This window comes from Rhizopus delemar, genomic scaffold (assembly GCF_000149305.1).
Source record: "Rhizopus delemar RA 99-880 supercont3.4 genomic scaffold, whole genome shotgun sequence".
NCBI lineage: Eukaryota > Fungi > Mucoromycota > Mucoromycetes > Mucorales > Rhizopodaceae > Rhizopus > Rhizopus delemar.
Window position 1 is genome coordinate 1,265,396 of NW_027137830.1, and position 18,216 is coordinate 1,283,611.

At 36.4% G+C, this 18,216-nt stretch overlaps 6 protein-coding genes across 6 annotated transcripts; 4 read left to right on the forward strand and 2 right to left on the reverse strand.

Annotated features, from left to right (window-relative positions):
- Positions 1–1,705: 1,705 nt before the first annotated feature.
- Positions 1,706–2,300, forward strand: RO3G_05976 (uncharacterized protein; the record flags this gene model as incomplete). Its single annotated transcript, XM_067660566.1, has 3 exons — positions 1,706–1,722; positions 1,771–1,867; positions 2,151–2,300. 3 exons carry the CDS (start codon positions 1,706–1,708, stop codon positions 2,298–2,300), a joined length of 264 nt encoding a protein of 87 aa, XP_067516667.1.
- Positions 2,301–3,022: 722 nt separating this feature from the next.
- RO3G_05977 (uncharacterized protein) lies at positions 3,023–3,548 on the forward strand (the record flags this gene model as incomplete). The annotated part of the gene is made up of 2 exons (XM_067660567.1): positions 3,023–3,458; positions 3,541–3,548. The coding sequence occupies 2 exons, from the start codon at positions 3,023–3,025 to the stop codon at positions 3,546–3,548; spliced, it is 444 nt and encodes a 147-aa protein (XP_067516668.1).
- Positions 3,549–4,587: 1,039 nt separating this feature from the next.
- On the forward strand, positions 4,588–5,866 carry RO3G_05978 (uncharacterized protein; the record flags this gene model as incomplete). Its single annotated transcript, XM_067660568.1, has 4 exons — positions 4,588–4,813; positions 4,918–5,206; positions 5,260–5,515; positions 5,582–5,866. The coding sequence occupies 4 exons, from the start codon at positions 4,588–4,590 to the stop codon at positions 5,864–5,866; spliced, it is 1,056 nt and encodes a 351-aa protein (XP_067516669.1).
- A 2,970-nt stretch (positions 5,867–8,836) lies between these two features.
- Positions 8,837–9,349, reverse strand: RO3G_05979 (uncharacterized protein; the record flags this gene model as incomplete). The annotated part of the gene is made up of 3 exons (XM_067660569.1): positions 8,837–8,916; positions 8,989–9,147; positions 9,346–9,349. 3 exons carry the CDS (start codon positions 9,347–9,349, stop codon positions 8,837–8,839), a joined length of 243 nt encoding a protein of 80 aa, XP_067516670.1.
- An 885-nt stretch (positions 9,350–10,234) lies between these two features.
- Positions 10,235–11,094, forward strand: RO3G_05980 (uncharacterized protein; the record flags this gene model as incomplete). Its single annotated transcript, XM_067660570.1, has 3 exons — positions 10,235–10,334; positions 10,387–10,649; positions 10,702–11,094. The coding sequence occupies 3 exons, from the start codon at positions 10,235–10,237 to the stop codon at positions 11,092–11,094; spliced, it is 756 nt and encodes a 251-aa protein (XP_067516671.1).
- Positions 11,095–11,410: 316 nt separating this feature from the next.
- Positions 11,411–17,062, reverse strand: RO3G_05981 (uncharacterized protein; the record flags this gene model as incomplete). The annotated part of the gene is made up of 6 exons (XM_067660571.1): positions 11,411–11,772; positions 11,824–13,511; positions 13,569–15,338; positions 15,403–16,378; positions 16,434–16,703; positions 16,780–17,062. The coding sequence occupies 6 exons, from the start codon at positions 17,060–17,062 to the stop codon at positions 11,411–11,413; spliced, it is 5,349 nt and encodes a 1,782-aa protein (XP_067516672.1).
- Positions 17,063–18,216: the final 1,154 nt, after the last annotated feature.

Below are 18,216 nucleotides of genomic sequence, written 5' to 3' on the forward strand. Positions count from 1 at the left end.
GTTAAATAGCTAATACCTTTTGTGAGGTTGTCACTTTATGGTTCCTATTAACTTGGACCCTATTAAAATTTCTACACTATATTTTTTAAAATTGACATGAGCTCTGACGATGTTTACGCAGCCATAGAAGAACGATGCAGCAAATTTAAGCAGTTCCAAAACGTAGCAAATTATTATCTTCTTGCTTTGAAAGGCTTTAACCTTGAATATGATGAAGAAACCCACTATGTCAGGTCACTTTCTGGTCATAAAGTTGTCAACCGAGATCGCATCGGGGATCGTTTTCGTCTCATTGCAGATGGCTTCTTGTAATCACCAACCTATGACAAAAAGACTTTTTGCTGCCGCTTCAGAATGCGCCGAAGCGTATTTATTAGTATTATTAAAGTCATTTAACTTGAGGATCACCACTTTCTTCAGCATAAGTACAAGACTACTAGCAAAGCTAGATTTTTATCTTACCAGAAAATGGCAGCTGCCACTCACCAGGTAGCTTATGATTACGGATATCACTCTGTGCACTTCAAAACCCAGGATTACTCTGCCGACTGCGTTGGTGAATATTTTCGTATGTCAGAAAATTCAGCGATGTAGTTGAAGTTGTTTTGCAATGTTTATCATAGTAAAACTCAGCTTTATTTAAACTAAAAACGCAATCATCCATCAACTTATTGCATTATCAGTGTATAAAGAACTCAACTGAATACATTCTGAGATGATATATAAGCGAGAAAGTTGAAGATTCATTATTAAGATGATTTACATATAGCATTACACCAAAGATAATAGCGTACCGCAGTGCAGCAGACTTTGGCAGCCTTTGACTTTTCTCTACTAACTTGTTCAAATCCAGAAAAATATAAACAAATACGTGTGCATAATAAATATCACTCAAAGTAAATTTCTTTGTTTTCCTTTTATTTTACTTAACATCAAGAACAAGAAGTTCCTTAAAGCATATACACTTCATTGTAATTACTTTTAGTTTATCTTTTTATTTTACTTTACTCAAAACAGTTTGATCTACTTAACAAGATCTTGTGGTCACTTATTACAAGCGAACTTATATTCAATCTACTACTATTTTGGGCACCAAACACTATCCAAAACTTTGGTCTCAAGTCAAGAACCCTTTATAACAAGCCTACTTTATACTATAAAAACCTTATAAACTTCAGCTTCACAATAGGTCTGCTAATTCCTATTAACTTTAATACCTTTGGGCGAAATTTTAAGACCTATTAACTTTAATAGGGCTGCTAATAGGGTCCGTTGGGTGACAACTTTTTGATTTCGGGATATTAAAGTTAATTTAATAGAGACTGTTGGGTTTGCTCTGAAGAAATGCATAACCTGGAACAGATCTTCGTACTGAAATTGATTCATACTCAACTACAGCTATAATTAATTAAAGTACCTTGAAAAGGATTTAATTAAACCTCCATGAAAAGGGTATAAATACCAGATATCATAATATTAAATGTAAATATAACTTTTGAAGTCTCATTGAATTTTATAGTTTTTTTATTTTTACCAGATAACACAATTTTTTCTGCCAAAATGAATCCAACCTCCTGTAAAAGCTGTTTCAGAGTAACAAATCAAGTCAAACTTCAGGGGGCTGGTTTAAAGATGAAAACGCCATTGCAAGTATACAACATGCTAAAAGAAAAAAACGCAGTTAACCTACTTCATATTGCAAAACATGACGCGTCGAGGTAGGTAATGATTAAAAGCAATAAACAGAGTGCTCTCTCACCTTTGCTGTAGTGTTGCCTTCTTATACTTTTCCAATCATGTTATGATCTCTGTTTTCTACAACACCTATGATTCCACGGGCTTGAATATTGATGGATTGGTTTGTACGGTGAAAGCAACAAACAAGAATGGCATTGTCACAACGTACAGCCAAGTTGATATGGCGCGTTTCTTGCCTACGTCTCGACCACTAATAATCATCCAATCTCTAGAATCATTCCCCTAACCTTCAGAATCAACCTCCCAGCCTCCAGAACCAAGAAGCCCACAGCCAACAATCACAACAAGGTGGAAAAGCTATGCAAAGCGCAAAGCTCAATGCATATATTTTGTTGAATTTCATATTTATTACATTTACTTGATCGATTAGGGTCTTTGAAGAAGGTTTGTAGCTCCTTGAAGATGAATACATTACAAAGAAGGCTCGATTGAATGAATTGGACGGTCGAATCAAGGAAATCATGGAGGAACGTCAAAGTATTTTGGTGGAAATTGAAGATTTTGAAAAAAAGAAGAGGCTCGCGAAAGAAATCATCTCTTAAATGTCCTCATGCCGACATTATCTCTCCTCTTACCCTTGGATCTCTTTTTTACATGAATTGCATTGATAACCATATTTTAATAATAAAATTATACTTGATTTATCGAAAATATTCTTAGATAGAAACAATAAGATTAAAACAAAATTCAAAGTTACTCTTTTATTAAATGAAATGTGTGAAGGTACTATGTAATTCAGTTAAGCACCGTATTAAGCGCTATGGATTAAGCCTCTTTTTATTTTTCATATTCGTATTTGAACGACAATCTGTTTGGCACTAACTGACAAATTAAATCTTGTCTCTCGACAATTGTATTTTTATTAACCGTCAATTTACTTTTATTGTAACCGTCAGACGAATTTGTTGAATTGAGAAATCCTGGAAGTGGAAGGCCTATTGGCAGACCTCCGAAGTTAACCGATGCTCATCGAGAGTATCTAGTAAAGCTAGTAGACGAGAACGATACAGGGTTGACTCTTGACCAGATGATGGAGAGTTTGACGACCGAATTTATGGGGCTGCAAATTACTAAGTCGGCTTTTCACGAGTTTGCCAGAACAAAATGTAGAATAAGTTGTAAAAGAGCTCAATTTCAACCTGAGGAAAGGAATCGTCCTGAGAAAATCGAGCAAAGATACAATTGGGTCAAGTATTGGGAGGATACTGACATGGATTTTGAAAGTAACTGTGTATTCATTGATGAAGCAGGCTTTCATATAAACATGAAGCGATCTTTTGCATGGTCACGAGTGGGAACCCGAGCAATTGTAAAAACAAAGACAAAATCGAAAATGACAACAATCCTTGGGGCTATTTCCCCTCATGGCGTTGTTAACGTAAAAGTAAGGGCTCCCAAAGTTGTTCAATCAAAAAACAGGAAGTTAGAAGGCAATAAGGAAGACAAAGAAGTTATGAATAATGCAAAACGAACAGTTGGTACAGTAACTGGTCATTACTTCAATTTTATTGCGAGTACTCTGGATATGATGGATCAACATGAAGAGTTTAAAGGGCATTATCTAATCATGGACAATGCACCTATACATAAACACGAGGATATAAAGATTTATGTTGAAAGCTGTGGCTATGGCTGTGTTCATTTGCCACCCTATTCTCCTGAAATGAATCCTATTGAACAATTTTGGTCAGTTTGCAAGAGTAAGCTTAAAAGAGAGGTGCTCTTAGAAGAAGAAACTTTGATTTCGCGTATAAGAGAAGCATGCAACAATATTCTTATTAGTGACCTAAAAGGTTTCTGCAGATATTCAGTCAAGAAGTTTGACGATTGCTTAGAGCGCAAACCCATATAAATGAATCACCCATTTGGAACACTTGGGCCACTCTAATTTTGAACCAATAAAAATTTGTCTTTTGCCTTGTTTTTTAATTCGCTAGTGCTTGAAATTTTTATTTTTTTCTTGGCTCATGTTTATTTTTTTAAGTGCACTAAAGTTCTTTTGTAAAGTGTCCCATTAATTTCCAGAAATAGTGTGCAAGAAAAAGTACCTGAACCTGGAGTGCGACACGTTCGTGTAACTCTGCTTATCATTGTTTTTCACGTGATACAAGCCTAAATCCTCCGTTTTAATCATAGTTTCTGCTGTTTTCTTTTTTTTTTTCTTCTTCTTTCAATTATACATCAAATACATCTTATGCTTCGTTCTTTACTTAATAAAGCATTAACAGTAAATGGTAAAATAAATAGAAATTGAAAATAGCATTGAAAACAAAAGAATTTTCCATAATTTTTTTTTTTAGTTTTTAGACATTCCGTTAGATCTCGAGCGATTACGCGGTATGATCTTTCCAGATCGTACAATACCAGCACACCAGCAACACACAGTAGAACATTTGGACAGCCAACTTACATGACACATCCAAACCTATTGAAAAAAGGCGAAGGTAAGAAAGAATTATTGGTCCGATGCAGTGAAAATTTATGCTTTTTAAAACAAAAAGTGACACCAGGGTTTTCAGCAGTTGAATATGAAAGAAGAAGATCGAATCTGATAAAGGCATTACCAGAAAGCAGTGCTGTTGTATGTTTGGGCTATGGCACTCGATATATGTCCAACAATATCTTTTATCCTTATCATCAAAAGACAGACTTTTTATATTTGTGTGGATTCAATGAACCCGATGCAGCATTGATTTTAGGTAAAAAAAAAAGAAAGAAAAAAAAAAAGAAAAGGAGAGTGAGAGGTTCTTCTTTAAAAGATTTGTTGAGAGAATTCCTATTGATTGAAAATCAGAGAAAAACGAATCAGAAAAAGGCTACAAACAAACGATGTTTGTCTTACCAAAGAATGCAGATGAAGAATTGTGGGATGGTCCACGCACGGGTATAGAAGGTGTAAAGGAATTGTTTGGAGCAGACGAAGCTTTTGAGAGTAAAAGGTTTGCATCCTATTTAAAGCAGATTATGGGATCATACAAGCATGTATTTATGGATAAACCCGATCATATGCCTACCTTGCTTTCTGATGCTTGTGCAAAAAACTTGATTGAGCCTGGTACGTTTTTGGGGAAGCTCTGGTTTGATATAAAAAAGGGTTCTGTCCTCTTATAAAAAATAAAAGTTGGAAAAGGCTGAATGAATTGATGCAAATTATCTTAGGACTAAGAATTAAAAGCTTATTGCCACTGAGTAAAATAGTACAAGAATTAAGGATGATCAAAAGTTCTAGTGAAATAGAGGTCATGAAAAAGTCTGGATTAATCAGTTCAAAGGCCTTTGTTGAGGCTATGAAATGGACAAGGCCTGGAATGACAGAGGCTCAAATGTGGGCAAAATTTGACTATGAGATTAGAATGAGAGGCTCAACAACGTTGGCCTACGTGCCTGTTGTTGCTGGTGGACCAAATGCTTTAACGATGCACTATGTTAGAAATGATATGGAACTAAAGTAACAAAAAATGTACTACTTCTTTTGACACAGTAAACTTAATCCAATGTTAGAGATCAGGATCTCGTCTTGGTAGACTGTGGCGGAGAATATGGTGGATATGCAAGTGATATTACTCGTACTTGGCCAGTAAACGGCAAATTTAGCGATGCACAAAAAGAGCTTTATCAAGCAGTCTTGACAGTCAACAAAACCTGTATTAAGATGTGTACAGAATCTAATAATATTTCTCTTAATGGTATTCATTCACATTCTGTAAAACTAATGAAAGAAGAGCTTTACAAGATTGGCTTCAATGTAACAGGATGGGTAAACTTTCCGTCACTGATAGGAAATATTATGTTTTGTAGGATTAACATTGTTCTATGTATTTAGGATATGGAAAGAGTACTTTATCCACACCATGTTGGACATTACTTGGGTTTAGACGTACATGATTTATATGAATTAGATAGATCTCGTAAACTGAAAACAAATATGGTGGTTACTATCGAACCAGGAATATATGTTCCATATGATGATAAATTCCCAAGCAAGTATCAAGGGATTGGCATTCGTATTGAGGACAATGTTGTGATTGGTAAAAGTGAACCTTATGTACTTAGTTCAAACGCGCCCAAGGAAATTGTCGATATAGAGTTTTGCTGTAATAATCATTAGTTTTTATTTATTTTATTTTCGCATTGTTCACTCTTTTTTTCTTTTACACATGTATATTTTGAATATAAACACTTTCATTATATTTTTATTTTTATTTTTTTAAAAAAAGGAGGATCTTACATAGTAGATTTTTTTTTATTAGTATGCTTTATATTGAACATATACGTATATTTTGAACGCTATTTTATCAATCGTACTGATTTTTTGAAAGGATATATATTGCGTCTTCTCGAGACTATGAAGGGTTTGCGAATGACTAGTAAAGCTCGATAGAATAATGTTTGCACATAGTTTAAGGTACGTTTTCTATGTATTCTCTTTTCATTTACTGCAAATACTTTTTGCTCTGCTATGATCTGTCTTTCTGGCCGATATGGAGTAGGTGTAGGTATGATCAGGGTCCTTTCGACTGTTTTTGTTTTATGATGAGGTATTGGATAATGTGGAAGCCCACAAATGATGCATGTTGCTGGATAATAAACTGGTTCATGATAATATCCTAGTGCATTTTGGTGTGCTACTGGGCTTACACCAAAATAAAAAGAAGATGCAACCGGAGGAGACCACATCGCAAGGCTTGTCGTAAATTTATCTTGGAAAGCGGACATTTTTTTTATAAAAATAATGAAAACGAAAAAAAAAGACTGTTTTTATTAAAGGCTTCTTGTTACTACCAAGATAAAAAGAACTCCAATTCAGAAATAATCGCTATAGGGTCAGCTGTGATTCAGATCTTAGCTGATTTACGATATATACATTTATTCTAAAACAGAACAAAAGTCCATTTGCAGTAGGTTAAATACGCACGAAAAAATTGCTTTCTGTAAATAAGGACATTAGTTTGTATCTATCGACGCTACGTCTCGGATCATCTTTCTTCAGCTTTTGTTTTACTTGGTGAAACTCAGAAACAAGCTGTAAAATGTAAACTTACCGGCTTGCTCTGTTTCTTTTAAAAAGCGAAAGCTTCATGAGTACTAGTTGACTTAATTCAATAGTATTTTTTTAATTAGTTTAATAAAGATGGTAAAATGCTTGACATAGGCGATCCATTGTTTGAAAGGATTTTCTTGTGGTATGACTAACGATTTCCCTCTTTTTTACATTCAGCATTGGTGTAACGATCCTTTTCCAATAGATGAAGCATACTTTGTTAAATCAACAATTAACAGAGCTTCAAAGACGGAATACATTACCAAATGGAAGGCTTCGGTTAGCTTTTACTCATAAACCTTTTTAATAATAAATAAAAAAAATTATTGGCGAAAACTGACTTAAAAAAAAATTGAAATCTTTGAAATGCTCATCCGGCCTGTCGACGCTGTTTCATTAAAACCAGCAGCCCAAAATCACATTCTTATTCCTTTACATCATATCGTGTGTTTTAGCTCTCGCTGAGCTGATAAATTTGATATTATTTCAGAATCATCAGAAAGTATTCTTTTTCATCGGTCAGAAGGCAATTTTAAGAGTGAAAAAATCAGCCAGGGCGACCTTACATCCTCTCCATAGTTCAAATTAGAAAAAACTTATAGGCACCAGTATCAATTTTGAATGTAAACATGTCATGTAGAAAAAATAAGCAAAATTCAAGATATGATTCTTTCTCAAGATACAATTAATATAGCTATATGTTGAGCTTTTATATTTTTTTTTTTTTTTTTTTTTTTGGCAAAAGCAACAGTAATCATTTACTGTTTATATAATATGTTAGTGTTCAATTCATTTGTCATTTGGAATGACTCTTAAAAACAAGCAAGCCACCAGGTACAAAAATTGATTTTTCTTGGGGTCATAGATAGAGCGATAATTGATGGAAAAGTCAAACTACTGCTACAATAAATGCCCGTGAAAATGAGTAAAGATTCATCCGATTGAAATACCGTAAAAATTCTTGACCAGTGATTATACCCTGTACAACTTGTGGTTCACTCAAATTGTAAAACCTCATTGTGTCCATATTGTATGTTTATGAAAAACAAGCTGAACAAACGAAAAAGAAAAAAGAAACTAACTGAAAATACTTTTAATTGGTTTTTATGCTCATAACAAATATAATTTTCAGGCTACTTGTCTTTTTTTATGTATTCAATACACAGTGTATACAAGTAATTGAAGATAACTATGCAAAAAAAAAAGAGCCATGATTGAACATGGATTTTCAATGTTTTTCTTTACAAAAGCTGTAAATTCACGTCATTTGTTGGAAAATCAGTTATCTTTAATGTGTAACTTGTATGTCAATGACGGAATGCATTGCAAGAATTTTGATTTCCGCAATGTCTAGAATAAGTTTAGATAACCTTTTGATTTATTATTATTATTTTTTTTTTCTTTACCAATATTTTATCTTAAGTTATATGGGAACAACAGACAGTAAACTAGCTTTTAGAAAAGGCGTGTTCCGCTTATTTGAAGAGAGAGTAAATAAAGAAATTAATAAAATAATACTTTCTTACATTAAATCATAGAACATTCCACATAATATGGATGAATATTGGACTTTGGTAAAAACAAAAGAACAAAAAAAGAAAAAGACAAAAACTAATGATCACTTGATGAATATAAATCACTTGTCTCAACATAGTTTTGGACTTTACCTGAAACAATAGATGATGTATACACTTTAATAAGTATTTCAGATATAAGGAGAACAAGAGATACAGCCATGGAGAATCTGGAAACATTGATTGATAGAGTAAATTTAAATCTCACACAGAGAAAATGAAATGACTTAAAACTCTTATAGTTGATGGACCAAATGGATTCCTTATTAAATTCATCCAACATTCAAAATATTCATTTGCTCAACTGTTGTCGTGTTTTAACTCGCGTCATGCCTTTTATATTTGAGAGCTCTGAACATTCAGATTGGGAAGACAGGTTCTTTTGGACTCCTCGATTGATAGAAAAGGAAAGCGTACGTATGAATGAAAAGAAAAGAAACGATGTTTAATAAAAGAAATCCAACTAGACAGATAACCAAAAACCACAATACAACACATTACCACCAAGAGGAGAAACATTGATATTATGTAAGAAAAGAACAACTATTATGATAATATAAATTAATCAGAGCATAGTGACCTTGAAATCATTATTTTTGGCTGGATTTACATTACCTTCTACTGTAGGAAACACAGAATCTAGAGTGAGTTTTGTTATTTGGGAAACAGGTGTAGGCTGTTCAACACCGATTGGATCATCAAGAGATAATGATATGAATAGGACAGAGGTACTTCGATTGCTTACAGTGCTTTTATCAAAGTCAATGTATACAGCTCCATCACAAATTGTGTCAAAGGAGGATCGTTGGTTGAACTATATGACAACAAAGATAGAAAAAAAAGTGGTGTTGGCATTCTTGTGTAGCATGATTAATGTGTCATGTAAATACAATCCAATGGGTTGGACAGTTGTGCCTTATAATCATATTATGTTTACTGATCCAAGAGAATCCCTTGTTGCTCACTGTTTACGCATACTACTGGTTGTACTCGACTATTGCTCACCAGCAGCAAAACAATTTACTTCAAATGTAGCAGTAGAAGAGATACAAGAATCGAACAATGAGGATGAACCAGTTAGAATAACAGAAAGACCGGCAGAATCCACTGATAATATATTTCAATATTATTTGTCAAAGTTGCACAGAGGACAAGACTTTCAGTTCCTGATCGACGGTATCTATAGAATTTTGAACAGTCCTATGCAGGTAATTATAAACAGCCACAGAAAAGAAAAAAAGTGTTGTAACATTACTATAGCCATTAAATAATTATATTCCTGGATCATTAAAACGAGTTCGATACCATGTGGAAATGCTGATGCTTTGTTGGAAATTATTAGAGATAAATACCAGGTTTAGTAATTATTTAATGGAAACTGAAAGAGGATTAGATTTGATGGTTGTATTGATATTTTACGCTAATGAGAATAAGCTTGATCCATGTAAGCTAATCATGTGTAAACTGCCATCATTGTTTATTAATAAGAATTGATTAGCACAAGTGGGTCTTGTTCGTATGTGTGCATTTATGCTTCAAACATTATCTTCAAATAGAATATTTAGTGTAAAGATTAACAAAGCATTTGATGGACATGCATCCCTTCCAGCTAGTTGCAAAATAACAAACTTTCAAGGTTCATATGCAAATTATCTTATACTCGTATGCTTCCTTTTTTGTACCATACTTTTTTTTATGTTGAAACTTTTTCTTTTAGAGCATATTTTCGTTAATAGCATCATCAAAAGGGACATTATCTACACTCTACCCAGCTTTAGTTGTCACTATCACAAACATATCATCTTATTTAAAGCATTTATCACCCATCGCTTCAAGTAAACTACTTTCCTTGTTCAGTTCCATGTCAGCACCTGGTTTCTTGTTGGCAGACGAAGCAAATCACAAATTGATAGAATACCTTTTAGAAGCTTTCAATAACATCATTCGATTCCAGTTTTCAGGTAAAAGCACAAAAACACTTGTGTGCATTGTTTGTTTTGACCTGTATTTTAGATAATCCACATTTCATTTATGCTCTTTTACGTCACTCTCAAAAGTTTAAAAGATTAGCTGATTTCAATCTAAACAGTGCATTGAATGAAAGGCCTGCAAAGGACGGCTCTAGAGAAGAAGAAGGAATATCAGAAAAAGCAAAAGGCAAACTGCCAGAGAATTCAGCATCACTTTCTAGCAGTTCAAGTCCATCACCATCGAGTCAAGAGAATTTAACTCATTTTTCAGGAGGAAAGAACGGATTTGTACCATCAAATGAATGGGTAAGTGAATATGTGAAAATAGTAGAGAACAGTAAGTTGATAGTTATCATAGGTAAACAGTTGGCATTCTCATCTGCCTTTGGATACAGTTGCCACTTTGATAACTTATTTGAAACCTCGTTTGGAGAAATCGGGTTTAACAAGTGAAAAGGCCATTGAATACATAAAGAATGTTTCATTTTCTGATATTCTATTGCCATCGCCTGCTCATCCGGTTCATGTTCGAAAGTTCCAGTGGGTGGAACCTTTGCTTATTTGGTTTCAAAGCATGCTTTGGGGTCATACTTACATCTCGTCTGTATCTAACTATGGTCCATGGAATAACACCCAAATTAAATTATTTCACATCAAACATCAACCACCAGCTTCTGAGCCTGTCCCCACCTTCACTTCTGCGCCTACTTCATCCGCTGCTCATTCACCACGTCCATCTTTAGCTACTTGATGGCTTTTTTCTTTTATCGAATAAATCAAGTTTTTTAATAATTTTAATTTTTTTTTCTTTATCGTTTCCCTTCCTCTTTTGGAACCGCTTCATGGCATCTAAGCAGTTTGTAATCAATAGGATCAAATGCTGCTGTTATTTTAAGAAACCGATGTTTAAACATGATTCATGCATACAAGGAAATTTACAAGCCATAAAAAAAAGCAATGATTAGGCTGTTTATATAGAGATGATTGAAAAGAAAATAATGTTAGGCTAATGTGTAACAGACAAGATATTAAGATGAGTGAATGAAGTTGCACTTGTTATATCTAACCTATAGCTTTTCTTTGGATAGATGCGTCATGAGATGTGAAGGTAAGGTGGGGTATGGTAAATGCTGCTTCTCTTTTGTCGCTGGAGGAGAGAGTATCTCTTGAGGTGTGTGAATGAAAGATGAAGGGGATGTTTCTATGGAAGGAGATGAAAAAGACCACTGCATTGTCTGATCAAGGGGTAAATCACGGAATTGCTTGATACATCGTACGATGGCTTCCCTTGTTACAGGCTTACTGATCACATCATCAAATATTTTTGTCAGTTGAAAGGTACGTTCGTAAGCTGTGAAGGCAATGATGGGTGTAGTTCGATTGATGTTGTTGGTGGATTTAATCATTCGTGCAGCTGCCTCACCATCAACTATAAAAACGATTAATACAGCCTGTGGATCTTTTGTCTGGTCTCACTTACTGATTGGCATTCGTATGTCCATAAAAACAAAATCAAACAACACCTTGTCACCCATAGCACAACGGATCGCCTGAGCCCCGTTTCGTACAATCACACAACGACAGTGTAACGACTTTAGGATGGTCTCTAGTATTTTGCAACTGATAGGGTTATCATCAGCAATTAAACAATCTAAAGGTCTAGTTGATCTAAAAGGATACTCATTCACGTTAGTGCAATCCAGAGGATGCGTTGGTGTAGGTACAGGGGTTGTCATTGAATGACTACTGCTGCTATCTTCTGATAGATGACCCTCTAGTTTGTTTTCAAATACTTTACTGGGAAAAGACACAGACCGTACTCTCTTTGGAAAGCCGCAGTGTTCATCCATCGAAGACTTCTTCACCTTCTCCAGTTGTGGATTGGGCACATCTGCCGACCGACAGCTTGTCGTCACAGCCGGCCTTGAAGAGATAGAAGGCGATAGAGTGAGCATGGGAGTACTGGGCAAAGAAGTCGACATGCTTTGCATATCAAGACTGTCAATGATCGAGCTTCTCTTTCGATCCGATATGGCCATCAGAAAGGCAGGTGGTATTCTTGAACTGTCTGCGGCTGCCGCGATACTCTCATGTCTTATTTTTCGGATAGCGTCTTCATTGGCTTTCTCTAGCAAGGGCAGGTTCTTGTAGACAAACGTGCCAAAATCCAGATCGCTACTGATTTGCTGACATGCCTCGTCCTCCTGATTGACTAAAGATGATCTCTCAGGGTTTTGCTCCACGATGATCGCCTTTGCTCTCTTGACTTCTTCCATCACAAGGTGCTCTACATCCTCCTGCATCAGCATCGATGCTCCTCTCGTATCAAAATAATCCGTGTCCTCTTTACTCAGTGGCTGGGGTATAAAGGAGGGCGCCTCTGAGAGCAAATGATCCCAATCAAGCCCCCAAAAAAACGGATGATTGCGGACCTCGTCTGCACCGTGCCTGCCAAGGCGTTGATCCGGATCTGGTGTCAGCAAGCGTTCGATAAAGTCGCGGGCTTCAGGTGGTATCTTGACCTCGTCTTCGTGCCAATCGATTGATCTTGACAGAATGTTTTCAAACACCTTGTCCGGTGTCTCTGCATGAAACGGAGGATAACCATAGAGAAACTCGTAGCAGATGACTCCCAGGGCCCACCAGTCCACCATGGAGTCCTGATGGGTCCCCAAGATACTTTCGGGGGCCAAGTAATCCGGTGTGCCGACCGTGGCCTGCTTTTGGGTGCTTTCTTCCATCGGATTGAACCCGGGCGTCGTTCTTCCAGAGTGGGTTCGCTGACGGTAGAGTCGGACGCCGTAGCTGTCATCGCTGACATGACTGGCCATATCATGGGAGAATGGGCTGGTCGAATTGAAGCTGCTTGGCTCACCACCAGAGACTGAACTGGCAAGGGATCCGCGTCGATGTCTGTCTTGTTCCAACAAGAGATTGAAATAAGAGTTTTTGTAAAAGGGACCGGCGCCCGATGGAGAAGCAGATGAGACGGATGGGGATCGTGGCGGTGTTCCAGAATGGGAAGGCGAAGGAGAAGCAAAGATGAGAGAACCTTGGCTTAATTCGTCCCTCACTCGACGATCCAAGAAGCCGATACGAGACAAGCCAAAGTCGGTCAGTTTCAAGTGCCCATTTTGGTCAATGAGCAAATTATCAGGTTTCAGGTCTCTAAAGATACATGCTTTAGATTGTTTTTCTCTTTTCTTTCTCCTACATGTTTATTACCTGTGAATGATGTTTTTACCATGTAAATAAGCAAGTCCCAACGTAACCTCAGCCAAGTAGTTGCGCGCCCAATCATAAGGTAAATTCCCCATGACCTTGATCAAAGAAGAGCAATCACCGCCATTCAAATATTCCATAACAAGATACAAATAATCCTTGGACTGAAATGTATAATACAATTTCGTAACAAACGGACTATCCGTCTGGGCAATCATGATCATTCTTTCCGCCTTTACATTAGTCACTTGATTTTTGGCAATCATATCTGATTTTTTAAGGAATTTGATGGCATAATAATCTCCGGTAATTCGCTTTTTAGCTAAAAAGACAGAACCAAAAGCCCCTTTGCTGATCGGCTTGATAATTTCAAAATCTTTGATGCTAGGAGGTGTCGTCTTGCTGTTGTTGGCTATGGGTACAGGTAAAGGTGAACATGGCGATTTGCCAGCGGATGATTGAATCCTCTGGGACAGACTACCTTTTCTTGAAGTCGTTGCTTGCTCATGAAGAAATTTAGGAGAAACCAGTGGGGTATCGATGATTTCTGTTGCTACCATGTGCGTGGAGTCCAAAGTATCATCCGCTGTGTTCAGCATCTTGTTAGTCCCTTTCTTATGACCACTCTTGCCTTTTGATTTCCAATCTCGAATCTTTTTGAAAATTGTCTTTTTCAAATTCTGTCCGCCTTCCCTTGACCGTTCGCCTGTGGCCATGAGAGGTTCAACGGACAAGCAAAGATTCTTGACGTTCTTCTTCCTGCCTTCTTTCTCCACCATCGATGTGGGCTCTAGAGTGTCCCTTTCGGTCTCTTGAGAAACAAACTCGGACCAATTTTCATTGTGCATCACCTGCTGCTGAAAGTTTTTCCTTATACGCTCATTGTATTCCAAACGATCCTGAATGCGGTTGACCGCGTCAACCTTGGCTCGAATGATGGCTTGGGTATCCAAGATGAGTGATTCGATGTCGATATCATCCGTAGCAGGTGGTGTCCATAGCAGGATTTCAATAATGTTTGATTTACAAGTAAGAAGGTCGGTATGATGATCGGTATGTTCAGGTGTTTTGAGAGATATGGCGACGTTCATGATGCTGAGTAATGATTGATATCTTTCGAGCTCAACACGCTTATTCTCGATCTGGCCAACATCCACTTCTTTTTCGACGGGTAGCAAGAGCATCTCATCTAGCGAGACTGCCTCTTCAGACATGTACTCGTTGTTTTCTATATCATGAAGCTCGTTGACTGTCACATCACACAGGCTTTGAATATAATGTCGAAGTTCGATCAGACTATCATCGCAGTGAACAATGTCCATTTCGGCTCGGTGGATTTCAACACAGAGTTCAGCATGCTGTTCAAAAAAAGCAGCGACGACCCATCTTTCACAGATACGACATAATTCAGGCGGAAGATTCATTAAAAGCTCAAAGCAGGATCGTTGGGCAGTGGAAGAAGGAGAGGAAGAGTGACTCTTTTCGATCTTGACTGGAGATAAAGGATCCTCCTTCTCAGTAACCAATTCTTCTGCCCGCTTCATGACCCACATAGTGTGACTGGGTTCACCTGTAACACGGTTATGCAACAACATTCCTTTCCCTTCCATCTCAATCGGCTTCTTCCTATCGCTTGTGATCACACGAAATGTTACTTCGGCGGTTTTTGTGCTGTCTGCGAGCATTTCATTCGTAGCTATTTCAAACACATTCCTATCCTCTGCCAGTAACAGTTGGGATATGTTGAGGCCAATCATGGACTGTGGTTCAGTTCTAATTCCCCAAAAAAGATGTTTTTTAATTAAAATTTAAAGTTAGTGGGGGTGGATGTGATTACCCTATGACATCATGCCACACTGGGCTAAGATATTGCACGGTTGGAGAAGAGAGTGAGAGTTCCATGACGATCGTACTACTTTGTCCTACTTGGGCATCCTCTTGAAGCTGGCACTGTATGACATTATCTTGATGTGTCGACAGTTTCCAAACCGGACTTGTACTGATACCTCGTTCAGCCTGCCACCACTCAATCACCCGATTCAGCGCAGCAACCGAGAGTAGCAGCCTCACGTACCACTCCCGACAGGGCCAGTCCCTGTTGACCTCCCAGTGAGATCCGATCGCTTGTACTTTGGACACAATGTCCGCACACAGATTTTTGCTTTCCAAGAGAACCTCGAGGTCTGTATCCAACACATACTGAGCATATCCAATCAAATCTTGCAAAGTCAAGATGAACAGCGTCGGCTGGTACACATCTTCAGACAAGACCGCATGTTGATCTGGATCCCTTCCTGCATGTTTGGTAGTGCCATGATCGTCCATGCCTTGCTTGGCACTCAACAGATCTTGTTCAACATATTCGTTCAGTCCATCAATGATCCTTCGTAATTCCAAACTGCAGGTCTGTTTGGCCGATTGGAGTTTGAACTTGATGGTACTGGTTGGATAGATGGAGGTAGCGTTTGAAACCTTGCGTTTGTCAATAAAGGACTCTGATAGGGGTGGGGTATATTTGCTTGATGAGTGACTGCAAGAGGGTGAAGAGCTGTAAGAGGATGCGACCTTGGGTATCTTTTGCTGTTCAACTGTAGGAGGAAATGTATAAGAAAGATCGGTTGGGTAGCAACGATCGTTTTTCCAATCATCATTTGAATGAAAAATAGCTCGCTCCTTTGTCCAATCGGACCATTCGGGTTCAAAGGGGATGGACCACCGTTGCAGTTTGGTCGACCGTGAAAACTCTATTTGGTCCATCAAATGATGATTAGATCTTGAGGAAAGATAGCTACTCGTAGGTGCACTTGAGCAAACTAAATGGTTGTGTTATTTTTAAAAGAAAATAAAAAAGGGGGATTTGTTTTTTACATGTAAAATAATCTTCAAATTCACCATCAGTTTCTATGGGAACTGATGTACAACCAAAAAAATGATTGTATTCATCAATACTTTCATCATTTTTATCAGTGTTACCGTGTTTGGCATCCATTGGTGTATCCAAAAATAAGGTCGGATAAACAGGAAATGTATCGTCTGATGTTTCTTGTTCTTTTACGTTTGATGTAAATTGGCTTTGAAGAAATGATTGAATGAAATATTCATAATTGGATAAAGACGACCTGCGTCCTTGTTTATGAACTATAAACAAGTTAGCAAAAAAAGAAAAGAAAAGAAATAATAAAAAAAAAAGCTTTGTTTTGTATTTATTCTAAACCTCTTGAATTATTATCTTCATCTTCTAAAAAGGGTATCATAGTGATGCTGTCAGTTAACATGGATGATCCCGAATGGCTTCTTTTGTGTAAAGCATTGTTATTGTCAATATATCCATGGCAACTATTCTCACGCGATTGGTTGCTCACTTGATTGTTGTTTATAAAACTATCGTTTGTCATCAAGCCTTGTTCTTTTAACTGATTATTATTTAACTCCAAAGGTGTACTTTCAAGTGATAATTGTTGATCATTTATATTTGATAAAGAAAAGTCATCAGTCATGGTAGTAATTGAATCTGATAGAATTGAATTGATAGCTTTAAAAGAATTCTTTTTCATAATTCCATTGAGAAGAAATAAGAAAAAAAAAATAAAGGGGGAGAAAAGGGAAGGGGGAGGGAAAGGAAAAGAAAATGATGATAAACATTTTCCTCTTTTTTTTTTTTTTTTTTTTTTTTTTTTTTTTTCCCTTTCATATCAAAAATAAAGAGAAAGAAGGTATCACAGAAAGTATTTTAATTGGTTCATTCTTTCTGCATAAGGATTTCCTTTCATTGTCGAAAGAAATGTAAGCCCATCGACTGTGTTTCAGTCATGTATATTTATGCATCCTTCTTCTTTTATTAAAGTACATCCTTTGAGTGTGTGTGTGTATGCTATTTGAATTATTTACTTTTTACAATAAAGTCGACAAATAAACATATTCAATATTGAATCTTTATAAAATCTTTGTTTTATATCCAACTCATTAAACCGCTTAAAATACCAGTTTGTTCAAAGCAGTATTTTAAATAACATAAATTAGAACAAGTTTTATTTGAAGCAAAAATAAAAAAAGGTACACAGAAATTATAAAAGGAACATTGTCTAGCAGAATAAAGAAACCTTGCTCAAGAGTATTTCAGGATATATCTGCAATGCTCTTCTTTTGCGATTCCTGAGTTTTTCCATCCTGTGAGTTTTGATCATGCGATACTTTATAAATTTTAAAGCTTTACTTGAATCAGCAAAAGCAGAAAAGACGCTTGTTACCAAATAAATACACTTGGCTTTGCGTACCGTGAAAGAAAAAAAAAAAATTGCTTTTAGGAATCAGAACAGTCTTGGATATTTAATAAAGTGCTGATTGTATCCTTTTTAACGAAGTTTTTGTCCTCCATTTCCAGAAAGTAAAGTCGTATTTTTACAATACAAAATATACAAAAAAGCGACAAATAAACGCGACATTTATTCCTTAAAATAGTGTATATCATTAATTGGATAGCTATCATGACAAAGGGGGATCAAGAAAAGCTACAAAGCTATTGCTTCAAGTTTAAAATGTAAGCTAAATTTTATTAAAAAAGAATTCAACCTTGATGCTTATTAAAACACTTTGGCAAATCACATTTCTTAATCCAAAAGAATATTGTAAACAAATAAATATGTTGTAAAAA